The 23,139-nt window shown below is 41.1% G+C and overlaps 1 protein-coding gene across 5 annotated transcripts in view; it reads right to left on the bottom strand.

The window, feature by feature from the left end:
• LOC132887155 (NACHT, LRR and PYD domains-containing protein 12-like) overlaps positions 1 to 23,139 on the bottom strand; it is a 72,391-nt gene that overhangs the window by 2,219 nt on the left and 47,033 nt on the right. For 4 of the 5 annotated variants that reach the window (XM_060922609.1, XM_060922610.1, XM_060922611.1 and 1 more), the window contains exons 11-12: positions 13,218 to 13,394; positions 11,805 to 12,791 (exon numbers count right to left, since the gene is read on the bottom strand). In XM_060922609.1, coding sequence (XP_060778592.1) covers positions 12,773 to 12,791; positions 13,218 to 13,394 — 196 coding nt within the window. In that variant the 3' untranslated portion in view covers positions 11,805 to 12,772. Of the gene's footprint in view, positions 1 to 11,804; positions 12,792 to 13,217; positions 13,395 to 23,139 lie in introns of those variants that run through there. The other variant, XM_060922612.1, reaches the window with a different exon arrangement.

Raw genomic sequence — 23,139 nt, 5'->3', positions numbered from 1 at the left:
AACATTACTAGAAAAGACAGATTTGTACATTCTGTTCATTGGCAAGATTATGCTAAAACATATTTCTGAAAGGACTTCAGATAAGTTAACGTTATTCATGTTAGCGTAACTCCTTTTTTTACATGCTGACTAACAGTGTCCAAGTTAACTAGCTACGTGTTAATGTTAGCTGTGGGCAAGACTATGGCAACTTGGCGGGAAAATCTATAGAAAGTCATTTGAATAAGCAGACTGCAGAGATATTGGAACGTTATCGCTAGCTCTAAAAGCACAGACAACTTTCTGATAAGCTTTTTCTTGGAATAAAACGTTTACATACTTTAATATCCTTCCGCAGGTCGGACAGCAAGTTTTTGTCGGCTATGATGTGCTTCAAACGGAGCAAACATTTAAAACAAAACCAATCATTATTCCTTTCAGAAAAGTGAAACATGGGTGTGTGTATTCCCCAGAAGAACTGCCTCCTTCCATTCTGCCATCAACTGGCACCAGGGGTCAATGGTAATATGGATAAGCAGGCCGAGAGGTAGCACGGAACGGGCCGCATAACAACAAACAACGCAATGCCCCCAAAGAGAGCTCCTACGGTCGAGGAAATTGACGACATTAAAAAATCCCTCGACTTTCTGGGTGAAGAAATCTCTGCTGTCAGGATGCAGCAGAAGACCATTCTGGACCTGGTGGAAGAGGTCAAAGCTCTGCGGCTGCAGAACACGGAGAAGGCAAAGAGGATCGCCTTTCTCGAGAACCGAGTGGAGGAGCTGGAGCAATACACCAGGATAAATGACATAATCGTGACCGGAATGCAGATTAAACCCCGGACATATGCTGGAGCAGTGGCGAGAGGAGACGGAGAGGAGCAGAATGAGGAGGATGCTAACTCTGTGGAGAAACAGGTGTTAGCATTCCTGCACTCCAAGGGTATAGAGGTAAAAAATACTAACATCAAAGCATTTCACCCTCTCCCACGGAGAAGCAACACAGGCAAACCGGCTGTAATAATAAGATTTGCCAACAGAAAGTATAAGATGCAACTATTAAAGCAAGGGAGGAAACTGAAAGGCTCAGACATTTTTTTTAAATGAGCACTTAACAAAAAAAAATGCAGACATTGCAAGAAAGGCGAGACTCCTGAGAAAACGGGAAAATCCAAAACACTTAGACACAAAACTGCAAGATATTTATAAAGCTGAAGGGATCTCCAGAAGAGGCCAAGATCCTGGTCATCCGAGATATTGGGGAACTGGACAAATTCTGAGGGAGCCAATCAAAGCAGCTTACAATCATGACACAAGGATTGGACACTGGACACAAGAACTGGACACTTTCCTGTATACTGAGCATAAAACACAAGATATGGAAAATAATATTGATCCGGAAAATAATCTTTTCAGCAACATCAGTATCAGCTGCCGGTATTACACTGAAAATCAATACAATGCAACAATTAGAGAAGTAAATAAGATATCAATTATTCATTTCAATACCAGAAGTCTGTATGCCAATTTCCATAAAATGAAGGAATATCTCAGTCAATTCAATACTCCATTCAATATAATAGCCATATCAGAAACTTGGATCAATGATGAGATGGGAGTAGATTTTGAGCTGAACGGGTATGAATTTAATTATATCAACAGAAAGAACAAAAGAGGAGGGGGAGTGGCAATATATGTTGATGATAGTTTGGAATATAAAATTAATAATAAATGACGGTAGCTGTTGATAATTGGATGGAGTGTATTACAGTAGAAATATGTTGTGAAAAAATGAAAAATATAACAGTGAGCTGTATATACAGATCTGGATCAAGCATAGAAGTTTTTATAGATTGGATGGAAAGTATGTTTATAAAATCAACAGAGAAGGTCATGTACATCTGTGGTGATTTTAACATCGACCTCTTAAATCATAAGAAACATAAAATGACAGAAGAGTTCATTAACTCAATGTTCGGTATGGGACTGCATCCAACTATTACCAGACCAAGCAGGATCACTTCTCACAGCACCACTTTAATAGATAATATATTTATTAATATCCTGGAAAATAATATAGAGAGTGGACTACTATTAACAGACATCAGTGACCACCTACCTATTTTTAATATATATTACTGTAATTATAGCAAGAAAAAGGATACTAAAAATTATAAATATATAAGAGTGAAAACTGAAGAAACCATGATTGCACTAAAAAATGACTTAATGATACAGGACTGGAATGTAGTTTATAAAGAAAAAGATGTTGATAAAGCATATGAGGAATTTTTAATAATATTCAATGAACTATATAATAAAAATTGTCCTATAAAGAAATACAGTAATATACATAAATATACAAATAGTCCGTGGGTCACCAAGGGGCTACAAAATGCCTGCAAAAAGAAAAATATATTATACAAACAATTCTTAAAGCATCGAACTATAGAGGCAGAGGAAAAATATAAAAAATATAAAAATAAATTAACTAATATTATGAGGATATGTAAGAAAGACTATTATAATAAATTAGTGGATAAAAATAAAAACAATATTAAAGGTATATGGACTGTACTAAATGGTATTGTGAGAAATGGATCCAAAACTACAAATTACCCGGAGTACTACACTGAAAATGATAAGATCATAAATAATATGGAGGATGTGGTGAATGGTTTTAACCAATTCTTTGTAAATGTGGGACCAGATTTAGCGGCAAAAATAAAGGAACCTGAGACAACACAATGTGGGGACATAGAAGATATGGGGGACAGAAATCCAAGTACAATTTTTCTAACTGCAACTGATGAGGAAGAAATTATCCAAATTGTAAGAAAATGTAAAAACAAAACCTCTGCAGACTGGAATGATATAGACATGTTAACAGTAAAGACAGTTATTGAGGGAATTGTGAAACCACTCACCCACATATGCAATTTATCTTTTCAATCAGGTACATTTCCAGACAAAATGAAAATTGCAAAAGTGATACCATTGTTTAAAACCGGAGATAGACACCATTTCACAAACTACAGGCCTGTTTCTTTACTCCCCCAATTCTCCAAAATACTCGAAAAACATTTTTCAGATAGACTGGACAAATTCATTGAAAAACACAACCTCCTTACAGACAGTCAATATGGATTCAGAACGGACAGATCAACATCGATGGCACTAATGGAACTCATCTCATCTCATTATCTCTAGCCGCTTTATCCTTCTACAGGGTCGCAGGCAAGCTGGAGCCTATCCCAGCTGACTACGGGCGAAAGGCGGGGTACACCCTGGACAAGTCGCCAGGTCATCACAGGGCTGGCACATAGACACACAACCATTCACACTCACATTCACACCTATGGTCAATTTAGAGTCACCAGTTAACCTAACCTGCATGTCTTTGGACTGTGGGGGAAACCGGAGCACCCGGAGGAAACCCACGCGGACACGGGGAGAACATGCAAACTCCACACAGAAAGGCCCTTGCCGGCCACGGGGCTCGAACCCGGACCTTCTTGCTGTGAGGCGACAGCGCTAACCACTACACCACCGTGCCGCCCCACTAATGGAACTAATAGAGGAAATCACAAACTGTATAGACAATAAAAAAATAGCAATTGGAGTATTTGTGGACCTAAAAAAGCATTTGATACCATTGATCACAGTATATTATTAAGTAAACTAGAAAAGTGTGGTGTTAGGGAAGTTGGGTGGAGCTGGCTGTCGAGCTATCTAAGAAACAGGCAACAGTTTGTGCAGATAGGTAACCATAAATCTGATTTCATGAACATTACATGTGGGGTACCACAGGGGTCAATATTAGGTCTGAAATTATTCATATTATATATCAATGACATTATGTAGAATTTCGCAAGTACTGAAATTTGTTTTGTTTGCAGACGACACCAATATTTTTTGTTCCGGTGAGAATTTGCAGCGGACTTTGGAGACAATCACAACTGAAATAAATAAACTAAAACTATGGTTTGACAAAAATAGATTATCATTAAATCTAAGTAAAACAAAGATCATGTTGTTTGGGAGACACAAAATAGATTGTAATGTAGAATTGATAATAGACAATACTAAGATAGAAATGGTACAGGAAATTAAATTTCTTGGTGTGATTTTGGATCATAAAGTCTGCTGGAAACCTCATGTAGGACACATACGAGCAAAACTGGCAAAGTGCTCGGCAATTCTGTGGAAAACAAAACATATTCTTGATTGCAAATCTTTGCGTACTCTATATTACTCGTTATTTTTGCCATATCTGACTTACTGTGTCGAAGTCTGGGGAAACACCTACAAAACCACTCTGCAGCCGATATGTACAATACAGAAAAGAGCAATAAGGACAATAAACAAAACAGGATACAGAGATCACACCAACTCACTATTCATAAAATCACACGTTGAAATTTATGGATCTGGTCAAATTCAGAACAGCACAAATAATGTACAAAGCAAGAAATAATCTATTGCCAAAAAATATACAAGGAATGTTTAGTGAGAGAGAGGGGGGATATAATCTAAGGGGAGACCTAAATTTTAAAAAACCAAAGGTTCGAACAAATATGAAAAGCATGTGCGTATCGAGCTGTGGGGTGACTTTATGGAACAGACTGGAGACAGAAATAAAACAAAGTGCAAATATTAATCTGTTTAAAAAAAGGTACAAAAAATATTTTTAAACAAGTATATAGAAGAGGAAGTATGTTAATGGAGGATGATGAGGGATAAATAGAATAGGGTTGATTGTTATATTAGAACTAACTTAGTATATGGTATATATGGTATATATTTATTTATGGGGATAGTTTATATATTCATATTTACAAGGATAGGTATGTAGTGTATATTTATTTTTGTAATTATATATTTATATAGATATTTATGAAGTGTATATATATGGTATGTAGTATATATTTATTTTTGTAATTATATATTTATATAGATATTCATGAAGTGTATATATGGTATATATTTTTATAGGTGTATTAATGTAGTTTGGATTTCGGGGTAGTTAAAAAGGGGTGGGAATTAAAAAAGTATTGTACTTCTTCCCACTCCTTTTTCGAACAATGTGCGGTGTTTTGTAATGTCTTAGCTCTTTGTTATTTTATTTATTTTTTTTAATTTCTCATTTTCTTTCTTTTGTATGTACAAATAGTTACATACATTTTTTATACATGTTCGAAATAAAAAATAAAAATAAATTATTATTATTATTATTATTATTATTATTATTGTTTACAATTCTACATAGATTTTAAATAAATTACAGATCTCTAGTTTTAATTTATTTTTTATTGAGTCAGTGTAATGTGCTATGATGTAATCTCCCTTTTAAAAGAAATAAAACATGACATAATACCTAAATATTTACATTTATTAATATGAAATATATCCATTATTGCTATAAGAGTCATCATTTACTCGTGTGGATATCTGTATCTGGTTTTAGGAGATAAAATATCTAAAATGTTCAATGTTTTCAGTAATAAAGGTTTATGATGACGCTTTTCTGATGTATTTAATTAAATAAATGTTAGCTGGGTGGATTATATTTTGTTCTTAGTCCAGTTTAGTCATTTTCAGTTTCAGACTGCCTCCCCCTCCACCTCTCCTCTCCCATCCCTGTCCCTTTCCCTCCGCTCTCTGCTTTTTCCCCTCTGAACAACTGACAGGAGTCTATAACCGTGGACTACCTCCCTGTAAACTGTCCTTGACTGTTTACATCTGTTTACATTTATTTGCACATTACTGCCCTTTTTGCTGCCGTTCCTTGACTGTTTACATCTGGTTAAATTGTTTGCACATATTTGCACATTACTGCCATTTTGCTGCTGTTTCCTTGACCGGTTACATTGCACATTCACACATTACTGCCCTTCTGTTGCTATACACTGTAAGCCCGGACTTTGTATTTAATTAAATGTTTTAATTACAATGTACGTAAAAATGGAAGTTTGATTGCATTACTAAAAAATATTAAGTATATTCTACTAATTTGTACACATAGTCAAAAGTGTTAAGTTTAAGTTGAATGGCCTTAAAATTCTAAGTTTTAGTCATGACCACGCCTCTTTTTTAATCTGCGCAGAGTTGTGAAGCCGCCATTTTAACTTTCACAGATCAGCAGCAGTTACGGGAGGTTTGGTAAAATTCAGAGTGAGCTTCAGCCAACGTTTGTTCTCTGAACTTAGTATTTTGGATCCTGACTGTCGGTGGGAATGTTTGTTTTAACTTTAAGAGCAGTGGAAATCGCGTGTTTTACAGTTACAGGTGGTATTTTACCAATTTCACGTCATTTTCATCTGTTGGCTAAGTTGCTTTTGTCACTGTGGAGAGCTCTCTGGATTTGGAATGGGACACTTTTTTTTTTAACTTTTCGGATAATGTAAGTACACAGCACAACCATATCATAGGTTTAATCATTATATATTGTACGATTAAGTAGCTAACGTTAGAATTGACGTTCTTCCTCTATTAGCTAAGTGCTCACTAGCTGTTAGCTGCATTGAACACCCGACCGACAGCACAGAAAACGCGCTCTTCCACGCTGCGCAGCACAAGGCAGAAGGAGAGAGAAAGGAAGGCGGCGGTCCGTTGGTGTATCACTGTTTGGATTTATTTGGACATGTTATTTGGTTAAGTAGGTTTTTGGTGTGTCAGTTCATCACTATTGCTTACCTTTTCCATCCTCTCTCTCTCTGCCCTCCTGTCTCTCTCTCTCTCCCTCTCTCTCTGAAAGTAAATATTTCTGCCAGTGAAAATCTTATATAGTATATGCATATTTTCTCAGTCCTGCCATTAACACACATGCAAACTCCTCACCTTTCGGCGAAATTCGCCGTTTTGGTCCCAAAATAGGTCACTTGTGTGAATCGTGTAGATCCGAAGAGATTTTTTTTGGGGGGGGTAGGCAGGCTACAACGTTATTGTTGCCAAACATTTCACTTACAAAGTTACAGCCAATCAAGATAAACAGTTACTAACACGCTTCTTTTCCATTGGAGTTCTGATCAGCTGGTGCACAACCCACTGCTGGTTGCCAGTCCTCGCTTACGAATATTCCACAGATTCAGACCGCAAAGTCACCTTTTTATAGAGAGATCTGGCAACCTCATCTCGCGACTGAATCTGAATACCAATGGAACAGTTTCCAGCGCGCTCGGGGGTGAATAACCATGGGTGTATCTACCGGGGTGGCATATGCCACTCTAAAAGAAAGCCTTGCCACCCCTGCTGCTACCCCAGTTGGCAGCGACGAATTCAAAGAAAAATTACGGCCAATTTGACATTTACGTGCGCGAATTTCCAATGTCCGACTGCGGCGAATGCAGCACGAGATACCGCCAGAGATCGGTTGTTTTGGAAAATTGAGAGGCGCGAAGCGAGGGAGCCAGGAGTCGCGAGGAAAGGAGACACGGGAGGAAAGGGGTAAAAGCTGATTAACTATCTATCAAAAAATGAAATTATAATGAATGAACAGTGCTAGTATAGTTGCGATGCTGATTTTGAGAGGATAAAAATCAGGTTGGAGAAGGTTATTTAGCTAACTATACATGTAAGGCAAAAAAAAAGTGTGTTTCCGGTAACCCGACCGATCGAGAATTTCCGCGTCGAAATTGCCGACCGTAAAGTTTTTATTACAAATTTCCCTCGATATTTTAGTGTAAGCAGCGTTAGTTTGTCATAATTTTTTTGTTTCAACGCATTCAAGTTGTGAAAGAAACGATAAAAAGTAAAATGTTTTGCCACTTCTATCAGCCCTCCTGGCTGTAATGCAAATTGCTTCCTCTTCAGTATACAAGTGCACTTCCATGGCAGGGAAAAACACTACATTTTGCCGCCTATGTAGTCCCCTATTTATACAAATAGGAGTCATTCAGGATTCAGCCATGTTTTTGCTCCGTGTTTTTGCTCGACCCAAGTTCTGCAGTAGGCTCGGCGAGGCCGTCTGCTTTTAATGGAAGTAGTCTAGCCTAGGACGTTAAACCATATTTTCACGTTATTTCTTGATAAGGTGTTTTCACATTATCACATGAAAATATCATGAAATTACGTGTTATGTTATTACATGATAAATATATTGTAAAAACGTGATAACTCTGTTAACAATATCTTTTCACGTAATTACTTGAGTCTAAGCCAATTTTTTTTTGAGTGTGGCAGCAATACGCTTCCGCAGATCATAACTCGAACTCTTGCGATATTTTTTTTATTCGTTTAAAGATTTAAAACACTTATTTTATTATGATGTGTGGTATAAAGGATTCTGTGCCAAAATACTATTTTGTAAGATGTTTACTTGTGTTAATTTTTTCGAACAAAATAAAACAAATTAAGAAAAAAAAATTTCCTACCTACCGACCTTATTTTAGTATTTCATGTTACCTGAAACACACTTTTTTTTTTTGGCCTAATGTTAGCTAGGTCTGACATTAGTTTTGTGTAAAGTCGGCCACAAAAGTTAATATTGATTCACCGTCTGTCAAGGAAAACATTGCTATTGGCTGAAGCTTATGATTCAAATATTGAGGATCTTAAACATGAGTTACATCAGACGAGGAGAGTACTAGACAGAAAAAAGGGGGAACAGGAGAGTCCTACCACTCTCATGGAGTTGTCTCATGGAGTTGTCTCATGGACATCATGTTGTTTTTTTTTTTTTGAGTTGTTCAGGTTGTGTAAAATAGCGGTTGTCTTGCCTGTGAGCAGTGCATCCTGTGAACGAAGTTTTTCATCTCTCAGGCTCATAAAGACTTATTTGCGGTTGACTATGACAGAAAAGAGACTATCAAGTTTGGCTGTACTCAGCATTGAATCAAAGCGCACAAAAGCATTAGATCTTGATAAATTTGTGAAGCGTTTTGCTGAGCAACATGGAAATCGCCGCATTCAGCTGTTGTAGGCATGACAAGTTCATGTTATGCTCACTGGTGAGCCTTTACAAAGCGTGAGGAAAAAAACTATAAAATGTGACACTGGTGTAAATGGTTTAAATCATGCTGAACTTGAAGCAGTGTTGTTATTGTTGTTTTTTAGTGTCTGTTCTTTTGCATATACAGTATAAAACTGTCCAGAAATGGTATAGACCTCATCTGAGAATGTGTGTTCTTCGTGAACAATAAAGGCATGAGATTAAGTTTATCTGTATGAGTTTGTAAATGGCAGTCTGTGCCCTTTTGTAGTGTGTACATACTATTTGTCGTCAAACTGTGATTAAATTCAGTATATATACATGTCTGTAATACGTTGCCACCCCTCAAAAATTCCTGCCCCCCTCTTGCCACCCCATAAATATTTTTCTAGATCCGCCCCTGATTTCACATAGGTGATGTCTTTAAGAAAATTGACAGACAGGGATTGGCCAGGTGTGTCCTCTGGGGTAGGTCTGTTAGATAGCACAGGCAGTAATATATACCTTTTTGTAAATAGCCCACTGTGTTGTACACAGGGGTGAAAATTAACTTCACAAAATATCAAACTTTACCGGCCACTGACAAATAAATGGTACAATTTACCGGCCACTCAACAGTAACTTATTAAGACATGTTTATGGAAAGTTATTTTGTACTGTATTAAATTCAAGATGTCACTGGTTGCAATTTTTTTTGTAACGTAGACTACGAAATGTACTTTTGCGCGCGTGCCATGTCCCCGTGCATCCTTCTCACCTTTTTCACCCCTGACCAGTTTGCATGCCTGCATTAAGAAAGATGAACACCATGCTGTCAGTCTTGTGAATCCAGGATTTGATTGTTTTTTTTTCTGCTCCTTTTTTTTTTTTGTAAATGTGCTATCTACAATAAAATAAGAGAATGTACATTTGTTTTCTTCTTTTGTTCATTAAAGTTAATATTGCTATTTATATTGCATTAAACCAACTTGGCATTTAGTGTAATGAACTTAATGTTACATTTAATGATTATACAAAGCAGTTGGTTTAGCAAAAAATTAAGTTAAATCAACTTGGTATTTAGTGTGTTGTACTTAAAATAGCAATTCCATTCCCATCAAGCATTTAAGTTTAATTCACTCAAGTTTTGATTATACATTACTTAATTTTTTTAAGGCAACCGGTTTCCTCAAATTTTTTAAGTAAACTCAACTTATCCGGGCTTTTTGTCCCAAGAGGATATTAAGATTTTAAATATTAAAGCAGTTAAGTGAATTAGACTTATCGTATTAAGTTCTGAGCATTCTAGTCTTAAGTAGACTGCACAGTTTTTGTTTAGTTCATTAATTAAGTCGTTCAAGTTGATTGTACTTGACAAATTCATTTTCTCTACTCTTCATAACTTAAACCACTTAAGGCAATCACTTTACTAAAGTCGTTCAAGTGTACTCAACTTATCCGGGTTTACAGTGTACGTCTGATCATTGCCTTATTTTTGTTTTACCCTACCTATTTTGCACTACATTTATCTTTATTTTTTTCTATACTGGGTGTTTTGTTTTTGTTGCTTTTTGCTTTCTTTGCTTTTATTTTTGCATTATATTGCCTTTTTCTTCTTCCACCTATTTATTTATTTGTATCTGGCATTCATGGTGGACAGCAGACTATCACTCCTTACATTCTCCCATTTATCAACTCCTCCTTGTCCTCCGGATAGTTTCCCTCCAGCTTCAAACAAACCCACATCACCCAACTGCTGAAAAACCCACCCTAGACCCCTCTGCCATCCAGAACTACCCCTCGGTTTCTCTTCTCCCTTCCTATCAATGACACTTGAGCATGCTGTTGTGAACCACCTCTCCCTGGGTGATGATGGCTAAGGCACCATACCATAAAATCCAGGGACCCAGGTTCGGTTCCGACCCGAGGTCATTTCCCGATCCCTCCCCATCTCTTTCTCCCACTCATTTCCTGTCTCTCTACACTGTCCTATCCAAAAAAAAAAAGTAAGAGCATGTCTGATTACATCGATCCAACAGACCTTCAAGCTGCTCTGTGTTTTAATGCAGTAGATGTGTTTTCCTGCTCACTCGCCCAGCTGGAGCTCCTCAGTTTGGTGTCGCCAAGTTACACGCGTGTGCGTGCACGCGCGCGCCGCCTATTCAAGCCGCTCGTGAAACCATAAACCCGAGACTGAAAACAAAACTAGCAGCCGAACGGGTTTATTTTGCTGAGATGGACACTGCCTTTTCTCTTCTTCACCGAAACAAGAGTGAGTGTTACTTAATAAAGGCAGATTAAAAGAGTTTCGGTTTGCTCCTGCTCCTCCCTTGAGCACTACAGTACCTCAGCCGGACCGGTGTTCTGTAAAGTTATCCTAGCTAGTTCTCATACAGACCGTTTTATTATTCAAAATAAGTCATTACAAATTATTTGACTCGGCCAAAGACTCGACCAATACGCACAAAACAAAAATCGGCAAATGCGTGAAATTCTCACCGATTTTCTATCAGCCCAGCTGATCGGTGGGACAAAACTACTGTTGAATTTTCCTACCCTCCTGGATTTCGCGCATGCGTAGTAGGCTTGGTAGGATAACTTGACAGAACAGCGGCGCAGATGTGCAGATCAGACAAGACAGAAGATGTTGCGCATGCGTGCAGACATAGCGGAGACATTTATGCATCACCGTATAGACGCAGATTTCCTCCTTGAAAACGGTCGTGTAGACGCGGAAAAAAGTGAGAACAAAAACGGACTTTTGCGTTTTTGTTTTATACCGTCCCCGTGTAAAGTGGGCCTGAGTTCTGATTGGTGACTCCAGTGTTTAGGAAAACTGAGACAATGAGAAGTACATAGTGGGTTGAGAAGTGTGTATAGAAGTTTGCAAAATGAATGCAGTATAACTGCAAACTGTGTTGAACAATAAGAATGTGTTTATTGTTGTGGTTCAGAGATTTGAGCAGAAGGAATCAGTTATTTGGTGAATTCATTCCGTTACAGTGTGTATCCGAATGAGAGAAACTGGAAGCCACTAGATGGAGCTGTATTATGTGTCACAGGGTTGATGGGGATCAGTTCCATCTCCAGGATCTGTTCTGTTCCCCTCCTGTGGTCACCCAAAGCTATTATGCTTATAACGCAATATTAAATGGTAGTATAATAGTCTACAATATGAAACAGCAATTTACAGCAAATTATTCATTTCAATATAATTTTAAACCATCAGTGTCTCAAAGATGCTTCGAGAAAATAACATGCTGATCAATAATCAGGATATCGATGTGTATTGACACACAGTACAAATACACAATGAAGTGTCTTCACACAAATATTTCTAACATTCAATACAGAATTGATAATCATCTTCATTTTTATAAACACAGCATTTAAAAATTGATTAAAACAGTTATGTACAGAGTCAACCAAATTAAACCTCTCTCATCTGAATTGTATAATTTCAGGAGGAAAATAATTTACTTTACGCAGTTATAAACAGTGTGTAACTTTGTGCAATGATCAAATGACTGCAGTGAACTGATACGATAAGATATTTATGATGTGTTTTAAACATAAATGTGACCTTCTGCTGCATGTAAATGGAAAAACAGAAGCATACTGTACATACAAAACTATTAAATGATGTTCGATGTGCATTAACAGTTTCTGTTTTGCTGTAAAAGATATTAATAAGAAAATATTTATGAGCGTTGAGTTCATTAAAGTTTATTTATCTCAGCTGGTGTATTTTTACAAACAACTAGAGAAGTGGAAGTGCTGACATGTTGTACACATCTGATTATCACTAAATGATGATGATTTTCAAATCACTTTGTACTGTAAGGGTTTATCCTCATCATCCTCTGTGTGTGAGACTCAGATCAGATCAGGATGAAAACTCCAACCTGTAAAGAAGGAGAAAAGGGCAGAACGATCAGATTTGAACACGTTTTTATCAGAATCAGTCATCAGGTTCATGACAAGAAAAATGTGTCGCAGAACACACAAAGCACAGATTCAAGTTTACAAAATACAAAACCATAAATTATCTCAAAATGTGTGTAAATGAAAGGGGAGGGGATCCATTCTTTCGCAGTGAAACACTGTTGCCTGATACAGCCACCAGGGGCAGGCTCTCTTCCACTCTTTTCAGAGAGAGAACACCAACCACACAACAGTGTTTTTATTTATTACTGTACCAACACATTCAGATACAGAATCTCCTCTGGAGTGGAGAAAGAGACATCAAACCACCAAATCACTCTTACTGTGTGTGTGTGTGTGTGTGTGTGTGTGTGTGTGTAGACAGTCAGTAACTGTCAGTAACTCACTCTAGTGTCTCCAGTGTACAGTGTGGATCCTTCAGTAGATCAGAGAGCAGCTTCACTCCTGATTCTCCTGGATTATTCCAGTCCAGATTCAGTTCTCTCAGGTGTGATGAGGGATTTGACCTCAGAGCTGAAACCAGAGCAGCACAACCTTCACCTGTAATACTGCAGCCAGACAACCTGTAGAGAGAAACATCTCACAGTTACAGCATCAATCACTCAGCTTTACTACACAACACGCACAATCTTTATATACAGTACACTTACTGTGTGTGTGTGTGTGTGTGTGTGTGTGTGTGTGTGTGTGTGTGTGTGTACCTCAGTATCTCCAGGGAACAGTGTGGATTCTCCAGTCCAGCTTTAAACTTTTAAACTTTAAACTTTAGCATGGAACAGAAATGTGAGTGTGTTTCTCTCTCACACAGAAATCAGAGGACAGGACGCCATATCAGCACATTTACAGGAGCAGCGACGTCTTTCTGCACTCCACAATCTCTCAGCTACAATTTATCATCACACCATTAGCTCATGGACAGAACACACACGTGTGAGAGCGAGCAGCCGACAAACACTCCACTCTGACCTGTGTTCAAGTTTCTACAAACTAAACACACAGTACTCTCTCTCTCTCTCTCTCTCTCTCACACACACACACACAGTACTCTCTCTCACAAACACACACACACTGTGTTACTGTCATTTGGTTTGGTTAATTTCACATTGAACTGACTTTCCAGAGCACCAAACTGTTTGGACAGTGTCTTGCAAAAGTATTCATCCCCCTTAATGTTTGTCCTGTTTTGTCGCATTACAAGCTGGAATTAAAATGGATTTTTGGAGGGTTAGCACCATTTGATTTACACAACATGCCAAACACTTTAAAGGTGCATTTTTTTTATCTGACACAAACAAGAATTAAAATGAAAAAAATAGAAATCTGGAATGTGCATAAGTATTCACCCCCTTTCATATGAAACCCCTAAATAAGAGCTGCTCCAACCAATTCACTTCATAAGTCACATAATTAGTTGATTAAGATCCACCTGTGTGCAATCAAAGTGTCACATGATCTGTCACATGATGTCTGTATAAATCAACCTGTTCTGGAAGGACCCTGACTCTGCAACACTACTAAGCAAGCTGTGGGTGGTAAAAGAGAGCAACTGGACTTGCTTGAAGATTCTTGAAGACGTTTCACCTCTCATCCGAAAGGCTTCTTCAGTTCTGTCTGACTAATAGGGAGTATCAGGTATTTATCCTCTCATGGATGAAAAGCTCATCTAAGGTGTCGTTGAGTCATCCTGTTGGTGTGGGTCACGGGGGCTGGGTGTGGACGGCCTCGAGAGTCGTTAGGGTGATCAATGGATTGCCCGTTAGGGTGATCAATGGAATGCTGATTCTCTCTGTCCTCCTGTGAGTCACTGAAAACAGCTGGGTTTTGGTGTGCATTCAGTTGTCTGGGAAGTGTGCCAAGGACTGCATTGTAGGTAGCTGATAAATGATGTCTTAGACCCCCACCTCTGTTCAGTGATGGCCGTTCCAGGTTGACAAAAATGGCTTCTTTAACTCCACGCTCATACCAACGATCCTCTCTGGCTAAAATGCATGCATTACAATCCTGAAATGAGTGTCCTTTGTTGTTAAGATGAAGGTAGACAGCAGAGTCCTGGCCTGAGGAACTGGCTTTCCTGTGTTGAGCCATGCGCCTGTGAAGCAGTTGTTTTGTTTCCCCAATATATGAGTCCGTGCATTCCTCACTGCACTGAATGGTATACACTATGTTGCCCTGTTTGTGTCTGGCTATTCTGTCCTGAGGGTGGACCAGTTTCTGCTTCAGGGTGTTACTGGGTCTGGACTGTTATGTTTGTAGAAGATCCTCCTGAGTTTCTCAGATAGACCAGAAATGTAGGGAATGACAATGTTCTTGCATTTGTTCCTGTTATCCTCCTTGTCCATTATGTTCCTTTTTCTGCTCTTGAAGAAAGACCAGTTGGGATACCCGCAGTCCTGAAGTGCTTTCTTGATGTGATTCTGCTCCTTCTCTTTTCCCTCTACCGTTGTAGGGATGTTCTGAGCCCTGTGTTGCAAGGTTCTAATGACCCCTAATTTGTGTTCCAGTGGGTGGTATGACCTGGATGACTGAGAATCTTCACAGACTACTAAGCAAGCAACATGAAAACCAAGGAGCCTCCAAACAGGTCAGAGACAAAGCTGTGGAGAAGTATAGATCAGTGTTGGGTTATAAAAAATATCCCAAACTTTGAATATCCCATGGAGCTACATTAAATCCATTATAGCAAAATGGAAAGAATATGGCACCACTACAACCCTGACAAGAGAAGGACCTGCCCACCAAAACTCACAGACTGGGCAAGGAGGGCATTAATCAGAGATGCAATAAAGACACCAAAGATAAGACTGAAGGAGCTGCAAAGATCCACAGTGGAGATGGGAGTATCTGTCCATTGGACCACTTTAAACTGTACACCCCACAGAGTGGGCAGGGCTTTATGGAAGAGTGGCCAGAAAAAAGCCACTGCTGAAGAAAAAACACGTTTGGAGTTTTCCCAACAGCATGTGGCAGACTCCCCAAACACATGGAAGATTCTCTAGTCAAATGAGACTAAAACAGAACTTTGTGGCCATCATGGGAAATGCCATGTGTGACGCAGACCCATCACCCTGAGAACAACATTCCGACAGTGAAGCATGGTGGTGGCAGCATCGTGCTGTGGGAATGTTTTTCATCCGCAGGGACAGGAAAGCTGGTCAGGACTGAAGGAAAGATGGATGGCACTAAATGAAGGGCAATTCTGGAGGAAAACCTGTTTGAGTCGGCCAGAGGTTTGAGACTGGGACGAAGGGTCACATTCCAGCAGGACAATGATCCTAAAGATACTGCTAAAGCTACACTGGAATAGTTTAAAGGGAAACATTTAAATGCCTTGGAATGATCTAATCAAAGCCCAGACCTCAATCCAATTGAGAATCTGTGGCATAACTTGATTGCTGTACACCAACACTCTATAAGTCACAACACTATATCCTCCATTCCAAATAAAAATCTAAAATTAGTTGAGCATGATCTAAAGCAGGTACAATGGAATGAAATTATTGGAAGTAAATCATGTGAACATTCATGCAACGACTTGGTAACAGCCTATAAAGATATATTACTAAAACACACTAAAACACTGACACAGAAACCAAAATCAAAACAAAATCTCCCCTGGTTTAACAATGACCTCTGGGACCTAATGAAGAAAAGAGATGCCACCATAAAAAAGTTTTTAAAATCAAGGTTGGTTACCAATAATTTAATTTTTAAAAGTTTAAGAAATAAAGTTGTAACACAGCTCAGAAAGGCAAAAGCAAATTTTTTCCTTGACATTATAAGAGATGCAAAAGGAAATAGCAAAAAACTATGGAAACACATTGACAAACTTCTTGGAAAGGAAAATCTCAAGTGTGGTAAATTAGAACTCAAAATAAACAGTAGTATTGTAGATGATAGCTTGGCTGTTGCAACTCATTTTAACGATTATTTTATAAACTCTGTGCAACAGCTAGGTCAGATATTTGGAAAAATAAGCACCTCACAAATACCCATTAGCGCTACAACCTCATTAACCTTGGCACCCACAAATGAGTCAACGGTTGCAAAGATTTTATCTACACTTACAAATAGTAAAGCAAAAGATATCTATGGAATGGACACTGCCTTGATAAAAAAAACAAAGAATGCATAATTACCCCTTTGACTAAATTGGTAAATCAATCTACTGATGAATGCATCTTCCCTAGTGTATTTAAAAATGCCATAGTGACACCTGTGTTTAAAGCAGGTAATGCACAAGAAGTATGCAACTATCGACCTATCAGTATTCTCCCAGCCCTTTCAAAAATATTTGAAAGGGTAGTTGTTGAACAATTAACAGACCATCTTGATTATAATAGCCTTTTACATCCAATGCAATTTGGCTTCAGGAAAAAGCACTCCACAGAAACTGCCTGTACTACCCCTCCTAGAACTGCCACCTTATTGTGGTGGAGGGGTTTGTGTGCTTGAATGATCCTAGGAGCTATGTTGTCGGGGGCATTATGCCCCTGTTAGGGTTTCCCAAGGCAGACAGGTCCTAGGTGACAGGCCAGACCAAGAGCAGTTCACTAAAAACCCCTATGGAGAAAAAATCCAGGACCGTGACGTCGCCCGGTATGACGCAGCCGGGGCCCCACCCTGGAGCCAGGCCCGGGGTTGGGGCTCGTAAGCGAGCATTTGGTGGCCGGGCCTTTGCCCATGGGGCCCGGCCCGGCTCAGCCCGAAGAGGTGACGTGGGCCTGACCTCCTGTGGGTTCACCACCCACAGAGGTAGCAGTAGGGGTTTGGTGCAGTGTGGATTGGGTGGCAGTCGAAGGCAGGGGCCTCGACGACCTGATCCCCGGACACAGCAGCTGGCTGTTGGGACATGGAATGTCACTTCGCTGGGGGGGAAAGAGCCTGAGCTTGTGCGGGAGGTTGAGAGGTACCGGCTAGAGATAGTCGGGCTCACCTCCACGCACAGCTTGGGCTCTGGAACCCAGCTCCTCGAGAGGGGCTGGACTTTCCACTTCTCTGGAGTCGCCCGTGGTGAGCGGCGGCGGGCTGGTGTGGGCTTGCTTATAGCTCCCCAGCTCAGCCGCCATGTGTTGAAGTTTACCCCAGTGAATGAGAGGGTCGCCTCTCTGCGCCTTCGGATTGGGGAGAGGGCTCTTGCTGTTGTTTGTGCCTATGGGCCAAATGGCAGTATAGAGTATCCGGCCTTCTTGGAGTCCCTGGGAGAGGTACTGAGGGGTGCTCAGACTGGGGAATCCATTGTGCTACTGGGGGACTTCAATGCTCACGTGGGCGACGACAGTGACACCTGGAGGGGCGTGGTTGGGAGGAACGGCCTCCCCGATCTTAACCTGAGTGGTGTTTTGTTATTGGACTTCTGTGCTAGTCACGGTTTGTCCATAATGAACACCATGTTCGAGCATAGGGGTGTCCATAAGTGCACGTGGCACCAGGACACCTTAGGTCGGAGGTCGATGATCGACTTTGTAGTCGTTTCATCTGATCTCCGGCCCTATGTCTTGGACACTCGGGTGAAGAGAGGGGCTGAGCTGTCAACTGATCACCACCTGGTGGTGAGTTGGATCCGCTGGCGGAGGAGGAAGCTGGACAGACCTGGCAGGCCCAAACGTATGGTGAGGGTCTGCTGGGAACGTCTGGCCAAGCACTCTGTTGGGGAGGTCTTTAACTCCCACCTCCGGGAGAGCTTTTCCCAGCTTCCGAGGGAGGTGGGGGACATTGAGTCTGAGTGGACCATGTTCTCTACCTCCATTGTGGATGCAGCTGTACGGAGCTGTGGCCGCAAGGTCTCCGGTGCCTGTCATGGCGGCAATGCCCAAACCCGGTGGTGGACACTGGAAGTAAGGGATGCCGTCAAGCTGAAGAAGGAGTCCTATCAGGCCATGTTGACCTCCGGGACTCCTGAGGCAGCCGACGGGTATCGGCAGGCCAGGCGTGCTGCAGATCGGGCAGTTGCGGAGGCAAAAACTCGGAACTGGGAGGAGTTCGGGGAGGCCATGGAGAAGGACTATCGGTCGGCCTCGAAGAAATTCTGGCAAACCGTCCGGCGCTTCAGGAGGGGGAAGCAGTACTCTGCCAACACTGTTTACAGTGCGGGTGGGGAGCTGTTGACCTCGACTGGGGACATTGTCGGGCGGTGGAAGGAATACTTTGAGGATCTCCTCAATCCCACCGTCATGTCTTCCACTGAGGAGACTGAGGCTGATGACTCAGAAGTGGACTCGTCCATTACCCAAGTCGAAGTCACTGAGGTGGTTTGCAAGCTCCTCGGTGGCAAAGCACCAGGGGTGGATGAGATCCGCCCTGAGTATCTCAAGTCTCTGGATGTTGTGGGGCTGTCTTGGTTGACACGCCTCTGCAACATCGCGTGGCGGTCGGGGACAGTGCCTCTGGAGTGGCAGACTGGGGTGGTAGTCCCTCTTTTTAAGAAAGGGGACCAGAGAGTGTGCTCCAATTATAGGGGAATCACACTTCTCAGCCTCCCAGGGAAAGTTTACTCCAGGGTACTGGAGAGGAGAATTCGACCAATAGTCGAACCTCGGATCCAGGAGGAACAATGCGGTTTTCGTCCTGGTCGCGGAACACTGGACCAGCTCTATACCCTTCATAGGGTGCTCGAGGGTTCATGCAGGGTCTCCGCGGATCCTTAAAAAGTCTTAAAAAGTCTTATTTTTAATATGTGTTTTTTAAGGTCTTAAAAAGCATTATATTTCGCTATTTTTTGAGCTATGGTATTAAATTTCACATGGGAGGTATTAAATTTCATCCGGGTAGCCTACGGTAAATGAAAAAAAAAACATATGTCTGGATTTTTTTTCCGCGCTAACGTTATTTATTCAACCAGCGTCGTTTGTTATCAAGATGCTGAACAAGTAGCACAAGAGCCGTTGTGTGTCTAGCACTAGTTCTAATAGCGCAGGAACCACGCCACTGGGGGCAGTGTGTTCTTTTATCCATGTAGTAGACAGTGATGGGAATAACGGCGTTAGAAATAAACGGCGTTACTTTTTTTTAGTAACGAGTAATCTAACTAATTACTTTTTACATCGTTATAACGCCGTTCCCGTTACTTACAATAAAATGCTATGCATTACTTTATTAAAGCTGTTCTCATCTGGCACGCTGCTCGTTCAGCCTTTCTTTACTCTGCTTTCGTGTGGGGCGGGGAGATGCGAGACAACGGCACAGTAAGCCAATCAGAGTAGATTTGGACAACATACGTAGGTAGGCCACGCCTACTGCACTACCGCGCGCTCTTTCAATCGGAAGAGCCAGCGATGGCGAGCGGTCAGCCCAGCACTGCGCTTTCACACTGGAAATACAGACAGGACTTTTCATTACTTGAAATAAAAGGCAAGAGTGTTTACGTGCAATGCACATTATGTCGAGGAACAAAGCGTTTGTCCTTGTCAGTGGCCAGTAATTAGTAACAATTTTAATAACTTCAGAAATATATTACATTTGATAGATGTCTTATCTCACATTGTCCCACAAAAATATTAATATAGTGTAGATAACGTTACTAATTGGTTCTGTTAAGTGTCCATTTCAGTCATTAAACACATTTAGCATTCACTTTTATTATGATTACACTAATTGAATTTGATTTTTTTTTTGAGGGGGAACAAAATGTAACGGAATAATTACTTTCCCTGGTAATTAGTTACTTTTATGACAAAGTAACTCCGTTACTAACTCAGTTACTTTTTGGGAAAAGTAACTAGTAACTATAACTAATTACTTTTTGAAAGTAACGTGCCCAACACTGGTAGTAGAACCATTGAGAGTAGAGCAGACGAGGAAGAAGTGGTTGAACTTGAACATGAACGGAGATGGGGAAGTGTAAGTTTAGTAACAAGTGGCTTGAGGAGCCAAAATACAAAAGTTGGCTAACAACAGCAACTTCAGAATATGAAGCGAGATGTAAGGTATGTCGGAAAGACATCAAGTTAACAACAATGGGCTGTAAAGCCCTTGACGCTCACTCGAAAGGGGAAAAGCATATGCGCTATGCTGCTAGTCGGGCAACAACAGTCCCCAGAGGCAGTTCGATCAGTAGTCAAACTTCCTTGCTTCCTCACTGTTTGTTCATGGCAGTACCCTACTATTAAAATATTGAGAAAGCAGTTAATGTTCTGTTTTGTTAACTGAAGATCAATTTGTTTCCTCACTGTTTGTTTACAGCAGTACCCTACTATTAAAATATCGAGAAGGCAGCTAATGTTCTGTTTTGTAAACTGAAGATGCACATTTTTTATAAAAAAAAAAATGCTTTGAACTTAACCTAGAGTGTGCTTTTTTTTTTTACTGTACGTATTTGTTCCGCGGTAGTGGTCTTATTTTTTTATACTCAGTGGTCTTAAAATGGTCTTAAAAAGTATTATTTTTGCTGGTCAGAAATGTGCAGAGACCCTGTCATGGGAGTTTGCCCAACCAGTCCACATGTGCTTTGTGGATCGGGAGAAGGCATTCGACTGTGTCCCCCGTGGTATTCTGTGGGGGGTGCTTCGGGAGTATGGGGTTCGGGGCTCTTTGCTAAGGGCTGTCCGGTCCCTGTACGAACGGAGCAGGAGTCTGGTTCGCATTGCCGGCAGTAAGTCAGACCTGTTCCCAGTGCATGTTGGACTCCAGCAGGGCTGTCCTTTGTCACCAGGTCTGTTCATAATTTTAATGGACAGAATTTCTAGGCGCAGCCAGGGGCCGGAAGGAATCCTGTTTGGGAACCACAGGATTTCATCTCTGCTTTTTGCGGATGATGTTGTCCTGTTGGCTTCTTCAAACCAGGACCTTCAGCATGCACTGGGGCAGTTTGCAGTCGAGTGTGAAGCGGCTGGGATGAGAATCAGCACCTCCAAGTCCGAGGCCATGGTTCTCGACCGGAAAAGGGTGGCTTGCCCTCTCCAGGTTGGTGGAGAAGTCCTGCCTCAAGTGGAGGAGTTTAAGTATCTCGGGATCTTGTTCACGAGTGCGGGAAGGATGGAGCGTGAGATCGACAGGCGGATCGGTGCAGCCTCCGCAGTGATGCGGTCGCTTTACCGGTCCGTCGTGGTGAAGAAGGAGCTGAGCCAAAAGGCGAAGCTCTCAATTTACCGGTCAATCTACGTTCCGACTCTCACCTATGGTCATGAGCTTTGGGTAATGACAGAAAGAACAAGATCGCGGATACAAGCGGCTGAAATGAGTTTCCTTCGCAGGGTGGCTGGGCGCTCCCTTAGAGATAGGTTGAGAAGCACAGTCACTCGGGAGGAGCTCGGAGTAGAGCCGCTTCTCCTCCACATCGAGAGGAACCAGCTGAGGTGGCTCGGGCATCTTTTTCGGATGCCTCCTGGACGCCTCCCTGGGGAGGTGTTCCAGGCATGTCCCCCCGGGAGGAGGCCCCGGGGAAGACCCAGGACACGCTGGAGGGACTATGTCTCTCGGCTGGCCTGGGAACGCCTCGGTGCTCTTCCCGAGGAGCTGGCCAAGGTGTCTGGGGAAAGGGAAGTTTGGGCTTCCATGCTTAGACTGCTGCCTCCGCGACCCAGTTCCGGATAAGCGGAAGAAGACGAGATGAGACGAGACGAGACGAGACGAGAAACTGCCTGTTGCTATTTCATTGAGAAAATAAAAAAATATCTTGATCAAGGAGGGGTGGTGGGAGCAGTCTTCCTTGATCTTCGCAAGGCTTTCGATACAGTCAACCACGAGAAACTAATAAATAAACAAGTTAATTACGATCTGTCTGTTGACACACAAAAATGGATTAAATCTTATCTTAGTGATCGTTACCAGTGTCTGCGGGTTAATAGTGCACTTTCCTCATCCAAGGCATGTGAAATGGGGGTGCCACAGGGGTCTATTTTGGGGCCATTGCTGTTTAGTATTTACATTACCGACCTCCCACTTGTATGTGACCGAGTTAATATTGTAATGTATGCAGATGATACTGTATTGTATGTGCACGGTAATAATGCATCTGAGGTTGCAACTATACTTTCAAATGAAATGAAAAGGGTTGTAGAATGGCTGCATAGCTCCTGTCTTGTCTTAAACACTGATAAAACGGTATCCATGTTCTTTACAAGCAAAACCAAAATCAGAAACTATCCTGAAATCACAATCAACGGGCAAGCCATAAAGAATGTAACTGAGTTTAAATACCTAGGCATCACTCTTGACCCAACTCTTAGTTTTAAATCTCATGTAAAAAAACTCAGTAACACACTGAAGTTCAATCTATCAAATTTCAGATACATACGCAACTCTCTCAAGTCTGATGCATCTAGTTTATACTTAAATGCAATGATTATGTCTCATTTTCTATACTGCATCACA

This window comes from Neoarius graeffei, chromosome 5, assembly GCF_027579695.1.
Source record: "Neoarius graeffei isolate fNeoGra1 chromosome 5, fNeoGra1.pri, whole genome shotgun sequence".
Lineage (NCBI taxonomy): Eukaryota > Metazoa > Chordata > Actinopteri > Siluriformes > Ariidae > Neoarius > Neoarius graeffei.
The sequence above is the reverse complement of the archived record's forward strand: the minus strand, read 5'-3'. Positions and strand labels throughout refer to the sequence as shown.